We start from the raw sequence: 19120 nt of genomic DNA, 5'->3' as shown, positions 1-19120 counted from the left end.
TGCGAAAGGGAGTGGGATTGGGATTGGGAGTGGGAGTGGGACTGGCAAAGCAGCCCAGCAACACGTTAGACCAAGCGGAAGTTTGGCTGGCAACGGCATAAACTGGTTACATTGTCAAGCGCAAAAAAAGGAACGAAGAGGAACGAAGAGGAACGATAGCGAAACGATACGAAATGAAATGAAAGGAGCGGAAGCTCCAGGAAAATTCTCAGAAGTATCCCCCGCTCCTTACGGCGCAACAGGATGCGTATAAATCATTGCAGGGGACATAAAAAACATGTGCACGATAAATATGCGAAGATGGCAATAAAACATATCCTGCATACGGGATCAGGCGGGGTGCCAGGGGGATCGGATCTGTCGCATATTTATGACGAGAAATTGCCCCTCGAGCGCGCCAAAGGACTAACAGACACCCTGTACGCGATGACGGTTAAGTGCATCCTGTTAAATGGCATTAAATTGTGTTTTACGGCTCAATAATAACCAGCCCAGCCCCGTGTTCGCCTTCGCTTCATCCAATTGCGGGGCAGGCAGGCAGCGAACCGCAGACAGCATGGCCAAGTGGCCATCATCAAGTTGCAGTCCCTGATTGAATTTGACTTGATGTTGCATGTTGCGCCATGTGGGTGCTAGTAGCGCTACTGCTACTGGTGCCACTCGTAATGGCAATGGCATTGCCAAAGGGCAGTACATAAAAAGCAGCCTCTGAATGGTCCATCCTCCTCCTGCTGCTGCTGCTGCTGCTGCTGCTGCTGCTGCTGATGGTGCCTCTTTTTGTGGGGCGCACATGTTGAGCAAAAACATTTGACATTTCTAGTGGTTGCTGTGGGACGAGTAGTAGTGGGAGCGGGAGTGGGAGGGAGCCACAACAGACACTCACCCCCAAAACAGAGCGGGCGACAGTTTAAATGGCAAAGTAACACATACAATATATACTACATATATGTACATACATACATATGTATACAGATTTTGCCAGGCTCAGTTTGTTTGTTCTGATTTTGGGCATTCGAGTTCTGAATTTTGATTTGGCAGGGTCTATGGAAAGTCTATGGAAAAAGCACAGATTCGAAGTGGAAGATCTACAATTCGGAATCTATAAATACATATGAATGGGAGTTATAGCATCAATGTATCTAGAATATCGACGCTTCAATCTGCCACGAAGATTAATTAGAAAGAGTATCCAACCATCGCATCGCTTCATAACTAGTTTTTCTCTCTATTGCTTTTGTTTCTTTTTCGCTTGTTTTTTATGCCACCTTCTTGTTCACACTTTCGCAATTGTCACCATCTCTATAGGTACTATACTATATGCTACAGCTCTATAGAGCCATTGCCTGACGTGTAGTGCCCCCCACTTGCCCCTTGTCCTCGTCCTTGCCCTTGCGCCGTCGCAGCCATATCCACTTGAAATCTGTCAACTGCAACTATTTATTAAATTATATACTGCCATTGTTAAATGTGAATGGCTGGCACGGAGCCGGAGACGGAGACGGAGGCGCAGACTACCCAAGCGGTTGTGGTAGTGGCTGTGGCAGTGGCAGTGACAGTGACAGTGGCAGTGGCAGGGGATACTCTTTATTCTTTGCATGAAATTTAAGAAAAGAGTCTTGAGCTTCATTGAGAATGCTTAATGCGATTTGTTGCTTATCTGTTTACAGATTTCGGATTGGATTGGCACTGGCTACCCTGAACGTCGGCGCCATGCCACATACATTTGTCGCCAATGGACCCTGCCTCTTGTCCCGTTTTGTGGCAGCATTAGGCAAATTGACAACAGCTTAAAAACGCTTTAAGGCGGCTTAAAGCCCGTCGAGCAGGAGGAGTGAAAACCTCCTGTCAACCTCAAGGATTCTGTCGCTGCCTCTGTCGCTGGCAGTTAAAACTCCCACTTGACGAGGAGCGCAAACAGCAGGGAGGTGGAGGAAAGGTGAAACCTCGAGCATCCGAATAGACGCACAATGAGTGTCGAACTGGAGGAGGAAGAGGAGCGCATTTGCCTCAGGTGAGTGCTGACAGTTTGGTTAAGTGTGTGGCACAATGTTGTGGATTGAACGGATCTCTACGGATGCATTCTGGAATCTTTTGGATTAGGACAAACTCTGATGAAATTCACTTCCAGACCAAATAGAGGAGATACTATGTTAAAGAGACCTTCGGTATTTTGTATATACTCGCATATTTAAAATAATCAATTGAATGGGACTCCGACTCCTCCCCGTCGGAAAATGTGTATTCGAACACAATGCCATTTGTGGCACATGAAAAGCCAACAGGCAACAAGAGGCGGCAAACACCAACAACAGCCAGTACAAAGGCGGGAGCTATTCAATGTCAATCTCATATTTCAATTATTCTCTATAAATGGCAACAGACGACGCGTCTGACAAAGCTGCTGTCTTCATTTCCCTACCCATCTGCGAGTCGACACCAAGTCCAGGCCACTTGATTTGATTCCCGCGGAGACCAATGGACCCGCTTAAAGGACTCACGCAATCCCTTAAAAGGCATCGGAATTGCTGCAGCAGCAACTTGCAAGAAAAACCACTCAGATGCTCTATATTTGCGGGCCATTTAAAGGGCAACTAAAAGTTGGCTATGCGAGTGGCCTCTGGAATTGTGTATACGCCACGTGCTCTCTGCCAATTCACTTTGCAACAATAAAAAAAATAGGTTATAGTGCGATTGGTGGCATGACGACTATGACATACCCAATATTTTGGGAACTAACTTGAAAACACCTCCCAGAATAAGTCAAAGCAGAGGCTAAGAACGTTTCTTTTCTTGATTTCCGGCCGTAATGATCACGCCACTGATGCTGCTTTAAGTATGAAGTCGCCTGTTACATACACTTCAGCACACACAATATATCCTTGCTTTCCACGAGTACCAAGTATTAAAACGATTAAAAGAGCTCGGTGTGTAGGGAGGCTGCCAAGGATTGTGCTGCTCGACCGTGATTTAATCGAATTATGCATTTTCAATTACATAATAATGCACAGACAATCAACTTGTAGGTAGGTGGTGGCTTTATGTGGGGGCCAGTACTCTTCAATGTTAAAACACGTTGAATCATTGAGTCATTAGATGAATTACATTCCAATTGAATTTCAAGACTGGCTATCAAACAGCTATAATTTCTTTGAAAGCCTGCTCTTCCGACAACCCAAAACCTTAAATTTCTGACCATAAATGTAATATAATTTTAGCAGCACCCTTTCCGGCATGGTCGAACCGTTTATGCATCTCAATGGGGGTTTCCAAGGAGCAGCCAGCAGCTGTATATGTCAGCAAAGACTTGAAATGTCTGTTTAATGTTATGCAAATTTCTTTTTCTATGCAAATCTTTTACTTCAAGTAAACAACAAGCGACAAAATCAGAGACAGGGAGAGAGATGGAGCCCCCAACAAAAGCGAAAACAAAACTAGGTAAAAGCCAAGCGGATCTCCATCCGCATAGGAGAACACCAGGCCATAAAATGTGAATTTTAATGACAAGTGAAAAGAGAAATTCTACTCTCGGAGTCCGAATTTGTAGATACTCTCATTTCTATGACATCTATATGAACCTTGAGTCATATGTGGCTTGAATTCTGTGAAAACTTTGCAGAAAAGTTGCATCAATATATTCTTACGACTAAATAAGTATCTTTTACGATAACATTCACACGAATACAGCCCCTTCGTAGCGCCTGTTGTTGTTATCACATCCGCAATACCCTCGTCAGTGGTACATCAATAATGAAGCTATTGCAGGGGCATTGGCAAGGGCTGTGGCTAGTTGGGAGGGGGGACGCGGGAGGCGGGAGGCGGGAGGGTGGGGTGGTTGCCAACAGACGTTGCGCGACTTTTAATGGGAGAAACTTTTGCTGCACCCCGAAAGAACGTCTATGCAGCAGGGAAGCTAATTAGTTCACCGTAAACATAAATAGCCATGTCCTGGGAACTTTTATGAGGAATACATTTTGCCATCCCCATCCCCAGCCCCATGCCCAATGTCACTTCCTCTTAAGATTTCCCTGGTAAATGTGAAGTGTTCTGGGAATACAATATCAGGAGGAGGATTTGTGGTTCGAGTCCTGAGTCCGGGCGAACAATTTGTCAATTTTAATGGCATTCAAATACGATGGTGGCTGGACGGATGCCGGCTGGCCGGCTGGCCGGCTGACCGGCTGACCGGCTGCCTGGCAAATACTTGGTAACTTGATTGCTGCTTTAAAAAGTGGCCACTTATACGGCTTATTGCCTTTTCGCCTTTTGGGACTCGTCTTTGCCACAGAGACTCTGATTGCTCGTCCTACCCCTACCGACGAAACCCCCGTCATGTGATGTGTTTACCCAAATCAGAAGCAGCCGTCAAATAAAACGCTTTGATTGGAGCCGCAAGTCCTTTTTGCGCCCAGCAGCAAGAGAGCGAGAAAAGGACATCAAAGACGAGAGTCCAGCGTAAGCGAATTTCGTGCATAATAATCCGTGACAAGGCCGAGCACGAGCTGGAGCAAAAGAAAATTATGAAAGTAATGTTATTTTTAAGAGTCGAAAGTCTTATTCCATTCCATTCTGATTGATCCTTTACATACTACGCTCATAATGGTACGCTACGAGACACCATTCTCGGCACTTTACCTTTTTTTTTGATGGATTTTTTACTCCGCAGAGCCGTGCTGAGCCGCTCAGTAATTTAGTTTTTTTTTATATTATATTTTCTGCTTTGTTGCGCGGTCTTTCTCTTTCTCTTCGTCTGTCTCTGGGTCCGTCTCTGTCAATTGCACACCCATGTTGACCAGTGTACAACATTAACCCAAATCCAACAGACACGGCACACTCGCACACAGACAAAAGTTGGGTGATATTAAGAGGGTCCTGCGGCGGAGACAGGACTCCTTGAGGAGTATTTTATGTGCTCGAACTCTTAGCGAAATTAAGTAGCCATAGACATGACCATAACCAGAGCTATCATATCCTCATGGTTATATCCAGTAAGTAGTGCACTGTCATTGACTGGGCTTTTGTTGTTGGACTCCTTTTAAGGTTAAGCGGACACCTGCTGCTATCGTTTTGATGGCACTCCTTCCTGGCCTCGTGCCGCCAATTAATTATCAATGATCCCATAATCATTGTTTATTTTAATGGAATTTATGGGACAACCTTTGGGAATAGTTTTGGGTTAATTTGTATGGCCCCAACCAATCAAGAAATTGTGTAGTAGCAAAGCCATATCCTTGGCAATCATCTTCCGTCAATCTTCTACTAATTATCTTTAAATATTTACTTCACACACACACACCCAAGAAGCAGCCATGCCTTGGCAACCTTTATGCCCGACGCATCGTGCCAGCTGTGCTGACAGCCACGCCCATGCCCACGCCCATGCCCATGGACACGACCACTTGGAAGGGCTTAAACGCTTAATACATAAACTAAGCAGCTTGCCCAAAGACATCGGTTACCATATCGATGGCGTTAGCCTTGGCAAGTGGTTAGTTATAGCGCTGATGTTTTTGCTTCTGGGGGCATGACAATAATGCATGGGAAACGACCCGCCCGCCCGCTTGGGGGCCCCCTGGGTTAAGCATAAATATGTCAAGTGTTAATTGCTGCCACTTAACGCAGAGCACAAACACAAAAACAAATACATACAACCACACGCCGAGACGGAGGGGACGGGAGAGACGTGTACGTGTAAATATGACTTTAATCTACTTAGCTAAGCAGCTGGTTGCCTCCCTCCCTCATGTCTCCGACTCGGGCGCAGGGTTCGAAAGTCGGAGAACACACAAACCAAACAAAGACACAGGCACAGGCACAGACACAGACACAGACACAGACACAGATACGTATACTCACATACACATACATGCAGTCGCAGCCACAGAAACGGATACGGATACGGATACACACGCATACAGCCACACACTTGTTACACACCCAATAATGTGCTTTAACAAGTTTCTTATGGCCATAAATTCAACAAGCCAACAAAAGCTCATAAAAAGGGCTCACTCTGCCGCCTCCGGCTCCTGTCCCCCTGGTGCTCTAAAGTGGGGGCCGGGCCTGATTGGCGACTTGGAACTAAGCCCCAACGGATGTCTATATAAATAAAAGCCAGCAGTGCAGACATGCCTTTGACATTTCATATCTCAGGGCAAGTCTTGACAGGAAATTTGGTAAAACAAGAGATGGATCGGATCAGTGTGGGGCCCCCAGTGCCCCGCGAAGGGATATTGTGTGAAGGATATACATACGTATGTATATCTATATCTGTATATCTATGATCAGCCTGTAAATAAATGGATGTATCACTTTCTCCCATCCTGCTGCAACTTTTGCAGTCCTTCAAGAAATTCTCTGCGTTCAATGCGAAAATTCTCATACAGGGCCGACTTAAATACATTCAGCTCAAACAGATTAACTATTATCTTTGTCGCATCCCATCCCATCCCATCCCATCCCATCCTTACCCTTTGAACAAGCACACAAAAATCCTCTCCTATTGAAATCCGCTCAAATATAGCCATCAATTGCATTGCTGATTATCATTGGGAGAGTCATCAGTGTTATCGCTCTCATTATCATGGGCCAGTCAACCAACCAAACTCTCGTCAATTACCATATCAGCAACAATGTTGACCAAAACTGATTTCACTTAGCGCCCCAGAGAGGCAGAAATACATAGAGAGAACAGAGAGAATCGAACCCCCCAAAAATGAAGCTCCAGAGTATCATATTATATCCAGACGATGGCAATTTTTGTTTAGCTCAGTTGTCAAATGCCAGTTCAATGGGAAAGACGCGAAATATATTTAATAAAAGCGGCACTGAAGTGAAAATAAAACCAGTTGAGCAGACATAACATATGTGCATTGGTTGTAGGTCTAAACGGCAACATAAATATACCAAAAGATGACGTAGAACCCCCAGCAAAGTGAAACATTTTAAAGTGCATAGTTGTGCGAGTGAATCGCTTGTGAAAAGTGAAAATATGTTGGGAAAGGAGATGCCCCGTCCCCTGGCCCTCAGCTCGATTTATCGATTTTATTTTTTTGAATATTGTTGCGCCATTATCAACACATTTATATAGGCGATAATTATATTAGAAGTTTATCTTGCACCATCGCCCGTTAGCCCGTTAGCCCGTTTTGCTGGCGATAAACTCGACTCGATTCGACCGGATTCGTGTGCGTCGTGTTCTCTGTTTATCTGTGGGATTATTACTCACCATAGTATACCCGGAGTGCTGAGTGCTGAGTGCTGCCCATAGGAAAAACTTAAGCCGAAGGCCCATGGTACATTGTCCACTCCAATCCAATCCAAACCAAATCCAATCCAATCCAGTCCCAGCTCCAGCTGTGTGGAAATGTGCCGCCAATGTGTTAATCAATGAAACGGAACGTGATCTTTTCGGATTCAGGCATGTGATATCGTTTTATTGGACTACAACTTACAGGTGTGTAAATATAAATCCCTCTCCATCCCGTCTCCATCTGCTAAATGTCGCATGGGTGATTGAATCATTTAAAGGTGCTAAAATCTCGACAGACCAGACTGTTCACTTGATCGGCGATCTGTTGTTGCCAATTGTTCCGAAAATGATTTGTTTTGCTGGGCGCGTGTGTTGGGGAAATTCCACTCCATAAAAATTGCATCATACTATACTATTTCGTCACCAAAACTAGTTCAGATGTTGATTTTCTCTCTTCATTTAAACATTATTCAAAACATTGTAAGGTTTATAGAATTATGCATCATTTGCTCTTTATATTCCGAAATAATAACTGATAATACGTTCGAGTGTGAATAGATAAAGGTGCCCGATAACTACAGCCAGAGAGAGAGAGAGAGAGCGAAAGAGAGAGAGAGAGATGGATGGAGAAAGAGAAAGCAGAGTTGGGCAGAGTGCGTGCCATAGGATCCTACACATTGATTGGGACAGCGAGTATAGCAAATGTAGCAAATATGATCCACACTGTCTGGCAGCAAACCTCCACAAAACCCAAAAAACAATCCCAAAATAAACTCACGTCTCTTTTCCAGCAGATAAGATTTAACATCAATTTGATAATAACTGTCACATAATGGAAGCCTAATGAGCAAAAGCGAAAGCAAATGAAGTGAAATTGTATTAGAAAATGCTAAAATATTATACTAAATTGAATTAAAACATATATAAAACAAAAACGGTATTTGTTTTGCCCTCACAATGATATATGCGAGTATATCTGTACAGATATTCCGACATCTCTAAGGTTTCACTGCGATTTATGGGCCATGTCTCTGCTGTCGGACTTTCAATTTAGTTTTCCATTTTTGGAGGCTCTCCTGCCTGCCCTGAGAAGTATGCTATATTCTGACATATGTAGCAATGCGTGCGAGTGTTCCTGCCAGCACGTGCGTGTGTGTGTGTGTGCAGCCGTGTGTGTGAGTGGCTAAATGCTAATTTGAATAATGACAACGACATCAACGCGCGCCATTTTCGCGTAAGTGCGTGGCTGTCGTCTGAGCCCGTACCGCCATTTTGTGTATTTCCGCTGCGGCATCGAGAATTAAGGTTCAAATAATCTGCCATAAAGCATACGTACCATATCCGGTGTGACAGGACGCGCGTGTCCGCACCGGGAGAGAGGAAACGAGAGCTAAATCAACAGACAAATAAACAAGAAATTATTCAACAGCTCCTGAGAGTGTGAAAGAATATTGAACAGAGAATATTGAATTCTCTTTCTCTTTGGAAATGTATACAAAAAAGATTGTATTCAAAGACAAATGCATTTGAATGTCATTTCTAACTTTCGTAAAGATTGTTCTTTAGAAAACCTTTAAAATAAAAGAAACACTCAAAGATTTATTGGATGATGCCATTAAAGAGAGTTGTAGAGTGTCAAAGACGCACACAGCCCGAAACATTTGAATGCTCCCACTTTTATCATTAAATCAAAGAAACGTTTAAGGGTTTGTGGCGGAATTCGCCCAAGACCTTAGACATTCCTCAAACCTTAGCAAATTAATTTACAATCCACACAATTTCCCATGTCGAAGGCAGGGGGAAGGGGACTGTTTTTCTTCATTAGAATGCAGACACAGAACTTCAAAGAGAAAATTTAAATTTAAGGCACAGCTCCGTCCCATATACTTGCAGAAGCGCGGAGGAGGAGCAGCAGCCGAACATGGACGACGACAAGCTGGTGTCGGATGAAGTGCATCTGCGACAACTGAGCGCCACACCTTTGTGCGCCCTTCAACAGCGCCGACAGAGCAAAACTCTGACACATTCCGCCCCGCCAGAGCTCACGAAACGCGCCGCCGATGGGGACAAGAAAGAGGCGGTCGGCGCCAAGGAGGAGATGGAGAAGAAGGCGCCATCCGATCCAGAGGAGCAGGAGGACAAGGTGGTGCTGCGACGAGCCGCCAACAGGGGCGCCATTGCCTTGGCACAAATTGACGACCTAAAACTGGAGGGCGATGACGATGACGACGACGGCCATGGCGATGGCGATGGCGATGGCGATTGCGATGGTCTGGGTCTAAGTAATCCCGCAGCGCAAACCACAGATGATGAGCAGATTAAAGCCACAGCCACTTCCCCGACCACCACAATGGCACAAGTGGCAGCCACTGTCATAGGAGCAGCAGCAGCAGCAGCAGCAGCAGCAGCAGCAGCAACAGCAACAGCAGCAGAAACATCCTCCTTGGAGGTAAGTCAATATGTGCCTACGCACTTACCACTAATTAAATACGAAACTAAAACAAAAACAGCAGGATGCAACCACCACCACCGCCACCACCACCAGCACCAGCACCAGCACCACAACAGCAACAGCAACGCCCACGACGACAACGATAGCCACTCTAGCTACAGCCATGGCATCGGTGGCACCACCGGACATGTCGAAAATCCCACGACTGCCCGGCGACGGGGCCCAGACGGATGACAATGGCGACCTGCCCCCCTCGCTGCGTGCCTCGACCACATCAATTTTGTCCAATTTGCGCAAGAAGCAGCAGGCCATGCTCGCCGGAGGCGGCGGTCTTAAGGGGGCCATGGGCATGGGAATGGTCAAGCAGACCCCACTCCGGGTCCAATCGGTACGGATTGTGGAGGCGAAGCGAGCATATGGCCCCAAGCGGCGCACCGAAAGCTGCAGCATCTTTGGCAACAGCAATTTTGGTAAGCAGCGAATCGGATGGGTGGCAACTGTATTGAAGTTCGGACTCTGTCAAGACTCTTGACAACTCTTGAAGGGAATGTAAAACGATTCCTCTTGCAGATCACGAACTGGAATCGGGAGCCTCCATCTCCAGCATTGCTGGTGGTGGACCCCAACGGCCGCTGAACAACGAGACCTATTCGGCCTTCAAGAGCGGCAACGTGGTCAAGGGCATACTCTGTCCTTCGCTTACTAACTCCTTCAAGCAGAGCTCCCTGGAGCGCAGCTATCTGACGTACACCCATCGCCAGCGCCAGAAGTCGCTGATCATCGTGAATGTGGTGGACTTTGTGCTGAAGATAGTGCTGGCCCTCGTCTGGATGCTGCGCCGCCGGCAGCAGGGGCCCCTAGAGAACGACGATGGAACGGTACGCTTAAACAAACCTTTGGCCGAACTGCCTTTTCTTTTCATTAAAATCCCTTGCAGTACGAATCAATGGCCACGGCCATCACGTGGTCCATCTGCTGTGGAATTGCCAATATGGCCATCTGTTTTTTGGGATACTGGCGCTGTTTTGCCAACAATTATTTGCACTGGGCCGCGGTCTGCACGTGGGTGCTCTTCAACATCCAGGGTGAGTGGGCCGGTCATCCCTCCGCTGAGGGGCTCGTAAATCATGCGTCACCTGCACAGGCCGTCAAAATCCTAATCGCCTAATCCTTTTTCGGGCCTCAAACGGCGGGAGTCATAAATGTTATGTTTTACAACCATCTACCATCTACCTTTTCTGTCGCCGCTTTTCCAGGATTCGTTGGCCAGGGCGTGGGCTTTGCCGATCGCGAGTACCTGGTCTGGTACATTCTGTTCGTCATCTTTGTGCCGTATGCCATGCTGCCGTTGCCCCTGAAATGGTGCGTGGTGGGCGGCACCATCACGGCCAGCTGCCATCTGGCCGTAATCACCATCATCAAGCTGCAGCACGGCGAGGTAAATGCGAAAAATGTCAACCGAAAACGGTTTTGCGGGCCTCCTAGTCTCATGTCCTCTCTATTTTTGTATATTTTCGTGTGTGTGTGTGTGTGTGTGTGTGTGTGTGTGTGTGGGTGCGTGTGTTTCCGCAGGCCAGCATCAATGCGGACTGCGTTCTGTTTCAGATCTTTGCCAATTTCATTCTGTATACGGCCATCAATGTGGCCGGGATGTACACCAAGTATCTGACGGATCGCGGACAGCGTTTGGCCTTCATCGAGACTCACAAGGCAATGGAGCACAAGAAGGAGTCCGAGAAGGAGTTGCAGCGCACCCAGAAGCTCTTGGACTCAAGTGAGTATTGAATCTTAAATCATTCGGAGGCTCAAAACACAAAACACACGCTTAACATTCCATTTTGTCGGTCAGTTATATTTAGCGACCTCTTAAGAACCATACCTACATATACATACATATGTATAAAGCACAGCCCAGTATAGATATCAAAGCCTACGCTATTGGGTTGGGTAACAACTCTAGGGACTGTAGAGGGCTTTTTGAGTGTTTGGGCCGTTGAGTTTATGATACGTTTTGGCCCTGTTTTCAAAACCCATTAATCCCTATCCTCTTTTGAAGTCCTGCCGAACATCGTGAACAACCAAATACGCAGCGAAATGTACAAGGGCACGGATCCCACGGTGGAGACGCAGTTCAACAAATTGTATGTCTATCCCATGGATAATGTGAGCATACTCTTTGCCGACATCAAGGTAAGTAAACGCCATGCAAGGAGTCAACTCAAAAGTTTATTACCAAAATTTGCATTTGCATTTGTTTTGTGCGAAAAAAAAACAGGGTTTCACCGAATTGGCCAGCAAGACATCGGCCCAGCAGTTGGTGAAGATATTAAACGACCTTTTTGCCAGATTCGATCGTATAGCGGAGGTATGTTCTGGTCGCCGTTTGGTGTGGGGGGGGGGCTGTGTGCTGTGTGCTGTCTGCATGTCCTGCATGTCCTGCATTCAATGACTGCTTTATTGAACAATTTCCTAACTCCCCAGGACAATCACTGCCTGCGTGTGAAGCTTCTGGGCGATTGTTACTACTGCGTGTCGCAGTTCGAGAGCGACAACTGGAAGACGCGACCGGATCACGCTGTGTGCAGTGTGGAAACTGGTCTGCACATGATAAAGGCCATTAAGGATGTGCGCTTGCACACTCACGTAAGTGTGGCCCAGAAAGGACCGACCCAGAAAACCCAATGGAGTGTCCATGGGCGGTCTTTAAGCCATTTATTTACATTTTCTTGGGGAAGGAAACGAGGAACTGTTTGAAAATGTCAACAGATATCTTTTAAGCACGTTTTTTTGACAAATTGAATACACATTTTTCGTCAGTTTTTTCAGCAATTTTTTTTTGCTTTCGGAGGGTTGCAGCGTTGGTGTTTATTTGTATTTTTGTTGCACAATCCTGTGCCCTGTCTTCGACCCTGGCCAGCAGAGGAGCAGCACGAGTAACAGCAGAGCGAGCTCTGAACGTGTTGACAATTCATTTGTATGCAAATCTCAACAGAGCAAAAGGCAACGGAATGGCAAAACTGGCGGCCAAAATGCGACAACGAGAGTTAAAATTTCATACGACAAAGTGCCACACAGAGGAATTTAATTGATTTTTGTTGGCCTTGGTTGGCCACAGAAAACGTTGGGGAATCCCCCCGCATATGCCATACACCATACACATACATACATACATATGTATGTACTCTACATTCGTAGTACGCTTCTCGGGAATTTACTATGCAGCCTGCAGTCGCATAATTGGTCGGCCCGACTTAATTGCTGCGCCATTCCTCCGTTTGACTGACCAACTGACTAAATGATTGACAAACTGAACGACTGACTGACAGAAGAGAATAAAGTGCATGGCCCACTGTCTGGTGTGGTCTTGCATATTTTAAGAACACCCAACGTCTGATTTGCAATTGCAGGTGGACCTAAACATGCGCATCGGCATCCACAGCGGTTCGGTTATGTGCGGCGTCCTCGGCAACAAGAAATGGCATTTTGACGTCTGGTCTAATGATGTTATCATTGCAAATCACATGGAATCCGGCGGCATACCCGGGTAAGTACAACCAGTCACGTCCTGCCGTTCTGCCGTTCTGCCATTCTGCCATTCTGCCGTGGGTGGCAACAGCAACGTGAACGGAGGCGGCGACCGTAAGCCAAGCATCTGCGTGAGCTGCCATCGAAATTGGGAGTGGAGGGAATGGAAACACATATCATCTGTCTAATAGGCATGGATATGTACATATACATACATACATACACGTCCTTCATAAAGGGAATTCATTAGCATGGGACCCAGTGCAGTTTCTTTATCAAAATTATTGTTACCAAACTTCCCCAACTTGAACTTATTGATTCGGGGATTGCTGTTGGCTCCCTCAAGCTAAGCCAAACGATTTTCATCCAACAAAACTACACCCCAAGCTGAAAAACTTACTCTCTTGGCCAAATCTTAGGCTGGCTGCAGTTTTAATTGGCCAATTTGCGGGTCCTCTCTCACTGGGCTTCTCTCTGGGCTCCTCTGAACAATTGGTAGGCAATTTTGCAAGCATGGCGTGTTTAGACACAAGAAACCAAATAATAGAATGGAAACACACAGGAAAACCAGAGACCCAGAGCCAGAGCAGTAACCAGAGGGAAATTCGAGCAACCGCAAGCCAAAAACACAGAAAATGAAAAGCCTCCGAAAAGAAAAGCTCAATTTAATGCAAAATGCTTTGATGTAATTATAGGCTGGGCCGCAGTAACCAGTAACCAGTAACCAGAAGCAGAAGCAGAAGCTGAAGCAGGAGCAGAACTAAAGAACCAAAGCAAACCAAACCTAAACCAGTCCTAAGACCAGACCCAATTATGAGGGGCACACACACACAGTCCATTGGAGGAGGCACACGCCCACACAGAAAACACAAAGGAACAATTTTATAGAAAGAAAATTGGGGATGGAAGGGAGGGGGAAATCACCACGCACATTCATAGAAAGCGTATGCAAATATTTGAATTTAATTTTGGCCAAACTACATTTGGAAATCGCTCCTCTCCTCTCCTCCTCTGCTCTACTCTTCAGGCGCGTTCACATCTCGGAGGCGACGCTCAAGTGCCTCAATGACTCTTACGAGGTGGAGCCGGGCAATGGCGGCAGTCGGGACAATCATCTGAAAATGCTGAACGTCAAGACCTTTCTCATCAAGCGCACAGAACCTCTGCGGTAAGTTCGACCAGACCCCCCTCCCCTGCCCGACAATTGTTAACCCTTAACGCATTAACACTCTTCCTTCCTTCCTTCTTTCCGCTCCTTCCACTCCTTCACACAGTCCCAAGCGTCGCTTTGGCACGCGCAGCAGCGCCCACCTGGCGGGGAGTGTGGCTGCTGCCTCCACATCGGGAGCATGTGCCTGCTCCTCCACCCCGACGCCCACGCCCATTCCGACACCCGCCTTGCCCAAGTCCATATCAGCCAGCGGCAGTGGCAGCATTGGGGGGGGCACCGCAACGATGGGCGGTGATGGGGCGAGCATCGATGGACGCAGCCTGGAGTATGCGGCCACCATTGCGGTGCCCGCCCAGCAGCCCTCGCAGCTCCTGCAGCAGCAGCAGAAGAAGAACATATCCCTGAACTCGCTTCCCAACGTGGTTGAGGGCGTGGCCATGGACAGTCGCCGTCTAAGGAATGGCGGTGCAGGAGCCGGCACGGGAGCCAACACCGGGCCACCGTCTGGAATGTCCACGGTATCCTCCCCCACGGCGATGATGTCCGCACCGCTGGAGCTGCGGCCCAGGAATGGAGCCAGTATCCAGAATCTGGCGGAAGCAATCGAGGGCAAAGGGCTGATTATCGAGGACGAGTCCACCACGGATTGGATACCCGAGATTCCGTTCAAGAATGTGAGTAGCTTCTCATCTCCCGGCATCTCTATGGGAATTAAATCTTTTACCATATCCCTTCCTTTCCACAGTTAAACAGTCCCGAAGAGGGCCTCAACCGTGCCGATTCCATACTCGTGGATGCCAAGCAGGAGCATCGTGTATCCGTCACAGTACTGGATGAGGAGGTGCGTGATATCCCCACCAAAAGCCCTTATATCTTTGGTTACCCTCTCAATCCCTGCTTATAGATCGACGAGTTCATAGAGCAGAATATACAAATCAATTCGAATAAGGAAATCCGTAGGGAGTACTTGAATCCCTGGACATTGAAGTTCAAGGACAAATGCCAGGAGCAGAAGTTCTGCCAGCTGCGCGAGGATATGTTCCGGTGCGTATGGGTATACACGGATACGGGTGTTCCAGGCTAATGGAAAGCAAACAATAGGCCCCCCCCCCCCCCCCTTGCAGGGCTCACTTAATTAATGAACTGTTGCTAATTGATTTTTGCTTTTTGCCCTTGCTTTTGCTTTTGCTCCTGTAATTCTGTCCTCCTGTCTAGCTCCAACATGCTCTGTGTGTTTGTCATTTGGATATTTATGGTACTGTGCCAGGTCATCATCATTCCGCGATGCATCCGTCTTATTATTTGCCTGTCGGTGGGCACAGTGATCCTCACCTTCTGCTGCGTCCTAGTCATGGCCGAAGAGTTTCCAGGTGAGATATACCCCATTTTCCCTACTAAATCATCTATGACTCACCATTTGCAGGTCTCCCACGTTGCCTGAAGGCAAACTCTGCCAAACTGGTGCATCAGCGGCAGCGTCGCACGTTGTTCATCTGTGGGGTAATCATCTCCATGTGTATGCTCAGTGCCATTGGGCTAGTCCTGTGTCCCTCTTCCACATACATTGGCACTGCAGATGAGCACTCGCGACTGCTGCGGCGAGCTCTCTACTCCTCGAATGCCTCAGTGGCGGAGAAGGAGTACAAGCTGAATGTGTATCTATCGGCGACCATTCATCACAACATCACCATCAGTACACCAGCAGCCAGCAGTGGCGGAGCGGCCACCTCGGCAGCCTCCCTTGTGGATGCTCTAATGAATGAGAACATCACGAATGCCCCCACAGAAGAGCTGATGCGGAGCACCCTAGCCAATGCCCTGAACCTCACACCGCCGCTGGAACAATTCGAACAGTCGCATCGCCCCTACACACTGACCAGCAACGGACACAGTGTATCGCTCAACAACTTCAGCTACGTGGATCTCTATGGTATTCCCAGATCCAACGACATCGAGGGGGAGTGTGCACACCCCGAGTATCTGGTATTCACCTGGGTCCTCTGTCTCGTGTCGCTGGCGACTGCTCTGAAGCTCTATTATCTGGTGAAGGCGCTGATGGCACTGGGAATGGTTGGTTTCTACACCACCCTGATTGTGCTTAAGTTCAGCACGGGGGACGTCTTCAATCTGGGGGATCTGTCCAAGCTAGGCATGCCGCTGGGCGTACAGATGCTGATACTGCTCATCTCGTTCCTCATAATGGTCTGCTACCATGCTCGATTGGTGGAGGTAAGCATCAGCTGAGGATTCCCACTGTTTCCAATGCTTACACCTCTCATTCGCGGTCGCATTCCTAAGGTCACCTCACGTCTGGACTTTATATGGAAGGAACAAGCGGAGCGTGAACTGACCAACATGAAATCTAATCGTGCGCTTAATGACACATTAATTAAGGTAACATGCCTCCCCATTGCTATCTGTGCCGTCTGTGGCTCATTAATTTAACTGCCGGCTTTCAGAACATTTTGCCGGACCATGTGGCTGCCTATTACCTGTCCGACGAGCATACGGACGAGCTTTATTCGAAGATGCACAATCTATGTGGGGTTATGTTCGCCTCCATACCGAACTTCCAGGACTTTTACTCCGAGGACATTGACAATGGCAAGGCCTGCATACGCATCCTCAACGAGATTATCTGTGAGTTGATTGATTAAATGCGTTGCCCGCTTCCATCTGTCTAATGGAATCTGGGATCCCCCCACCAACACCCCCACCCCCACCCATTCTCCATTCTCTCGTAGGCGACTTTGATGAATTGCTGGAGGAGCCACGCTTCGCTTCTGTGGAGAAAATCAAGACAGTGGGTGCCACATACATGGCTGCCGCCGGTCTCAATCACGAGAGTCTGCGTGCGCGGGGAGAAACCTCCGAGGATAGCGTGTGTGACCTGGTGGAGTTCGCCTTTGCCATGAAACAGAAGCTGGAGGAGATCAATGGGGATGCCTTCAACAACTTCCAGCTGCGCGTGGGCATCTGCAGTGGTCCGCTGGTCAGCGGTGTGATTGGTGCCCGGAAGCCCGTCTACGATATCTGGGGGAATACAGTGAATGTGGCCTCGCGCATGGACTCCACGGGCGAGAATTGGCGTGTCCAGGTGTCAGCCAACACAGCGGAACTACTCTGCTCTAGGGGTTATACTTGTGTGGTACGTACGACACTCTTACTTATTTTTTGCTCATTTCTGAAAGGAGTATCTTTTCTCCTTCCCTTTAGAAACGCGGCGAAATCAATGTAAAGGGCAAGGGGATGATGACCACCTTTTATGTACATCCCAAAGGCATCACGGAGAGCCAACTGATTTCCCCAGTCCGCCTGCCAGCGGGCATACCCCTAGCCCCAACACCGAATCTTCAGCGCCAGACCTCGCATCATGGCTCCTTCAGTGCCGTGGTCTTTGGCATGCTTCAGGCCAGCAAGCGGAGCACAGCCATAGCCGGAACACGTATGTTTCATCGAAAGTACTTCACATACCCCATATATAATCCATTCCTAACTTTTAATCTTTCAGCGACGGGTACACCATCGCCACAGATTCGTCGCGGACATCGGGGCAGCACTTTCAGTTCGGTTCGTCTCTCCCAGAAGTCCACTCATGTGAACCCAGTGCGGCGCAATACCACGCGCGTTCGAGGAAGATCCTATCGCCAGAAGAAGGTAGCTGTAAAGGAACTATCAAGATCTCATCAGAGTTCTCACATATAGTACATTTAATATCTTTCAGAGCTCCTCGAACAATTCGATTGTGACCCAGGCCAGTTCCAGCTATATGCCATCATTTCGACGGATCGATCAGATTGAAACGACCATATCGAAGAGTCACAACGATGCGTTATAGCCAACGACGCGCACTAATTGGGTCTAAGTCGATCTCAAAAACGAAGAAACTGTCTGACGAATTTATTTTTGGAACGATTTTTATGCTGGAAAGTACAGTTGTGCTCGCAGATGTCTGGAATATGGGTTTGGGTGTGTGCGTGTGTGTGTGTGCGATCGTACATTAATGGAAATTGGCACTGGAAGCTACTTAGTAGAATTTGTAAAACACAATCCTTGAAGTCGTAGATCAAATAAATGTATTTCTTCCAATATATCTCAGCACTGTTCTAGTCGTTAAACTTAAGATGGTGTTTTTTTTTTGTGTGTGTGTCTAAGAAATGTAGATCCCCAACCGAAATGCCAACGATCCTACTAACCCTGTTCAATTCTATCAAAATATATAACATAATACCCCTTAGGCTAATTTTTGTAGCATTAGTAGACCATTTAAAAACCCATAAATCCCATAGAGAAATTAAATATTCAAATTGTTGTACAAATCTCTTCACAGTTTTTTTTTCTCTCTCTTTTAGCCGAGAAATTTATACGAGTATTTATGTATGTAAATAGAATAAGGGAAAACCCACGTGAACTATAATATTTTATGTGTATTTATGTGTAAACTTCGTTTTAAAGGGCCTTAGATAAGTGAGACCCAAAAATTGAATACATATTAAATTGTAGAGTTATGATCAGCCCACGGTAGTACGGAGTATAGTATAGCCAGACAAAATGTATGCACCCATATTGTAATTAAATAAAAGTTAATAATAATAAATGTGATAAATTAAAGCGATCAAATCTCGAGGGACTATGTTTTCCATTCAAAGTTTGGTCCGGTCCATAACGGAAGCCAGACAAATGGCCAACAGAAAGTCATGATGTAGAGGGGGACAGAAACAAG

At 47.1% G+C, this 19120-nt stretch overlaps 1 protein-coding gene across 1 annotated transcript; it reads left to right on the top strand.

The window, feature by feature from the left end:
- Nucleotides 1–1787: 1787 nt before the first annotated feature.
- Nucleotides 1788–18488, top strand: LOC6602992 (adenylate cyclase type 8). The gene is made up of 23 exons (XM_026993668.1): nt 1788–2011; nt 9143–9672; nt 9875–10171; nt 10272–10579; nt 10639–10786; nt 10958–11139; nt 11274–11475; nt 11758–11891; nt 11977–12066; nt 12183–12344; nt 13109–13245; nt 14254–14394; nt 14501–15071; nt 15143–15238; nt 15302–15441; nt 15613–15767; nt 15821–16626; nt 16696–16791; nt 16857–17037; nt 17142–17545; nt 17614–17842; nt 17909–18054; nt 18122–18488. The coding sequence occupies exons 1-23, from the start codon at nt 1968–1970 to the stop codon at nt 18233–18235; spliced, it is 5313 nt and encodes a 1770-aa protein (XP_026849469.1). The 5' UTR covers nt 1788–1967; the 3' UTR covers nt 18236–18488.
- Nucleotides 18489–19120: the final 632 nt, after the last annotated feature.

This window comes from Drosophila persimilis, unplaced genomic scaffold (assembly GCF_003286085.1).
Source record: "Drosophila persimilis strain 14011-0111.01,24,50 unplaced genomic scaffold, DperRS2 tig00000868-arrow-arrow-pilon, whole genome shotgun sequence".
Lineage (NCBI taxonomy): Eukaryota > Metazoa > Arthropoda > Insecta > Diptera > Drosophilidae > Drosophila > Drosophila persimilis.
Note: the sequence above shows the minus strand (reverse complement) of the source record. Positions and strands in the feature narration are given on the sequence as shown.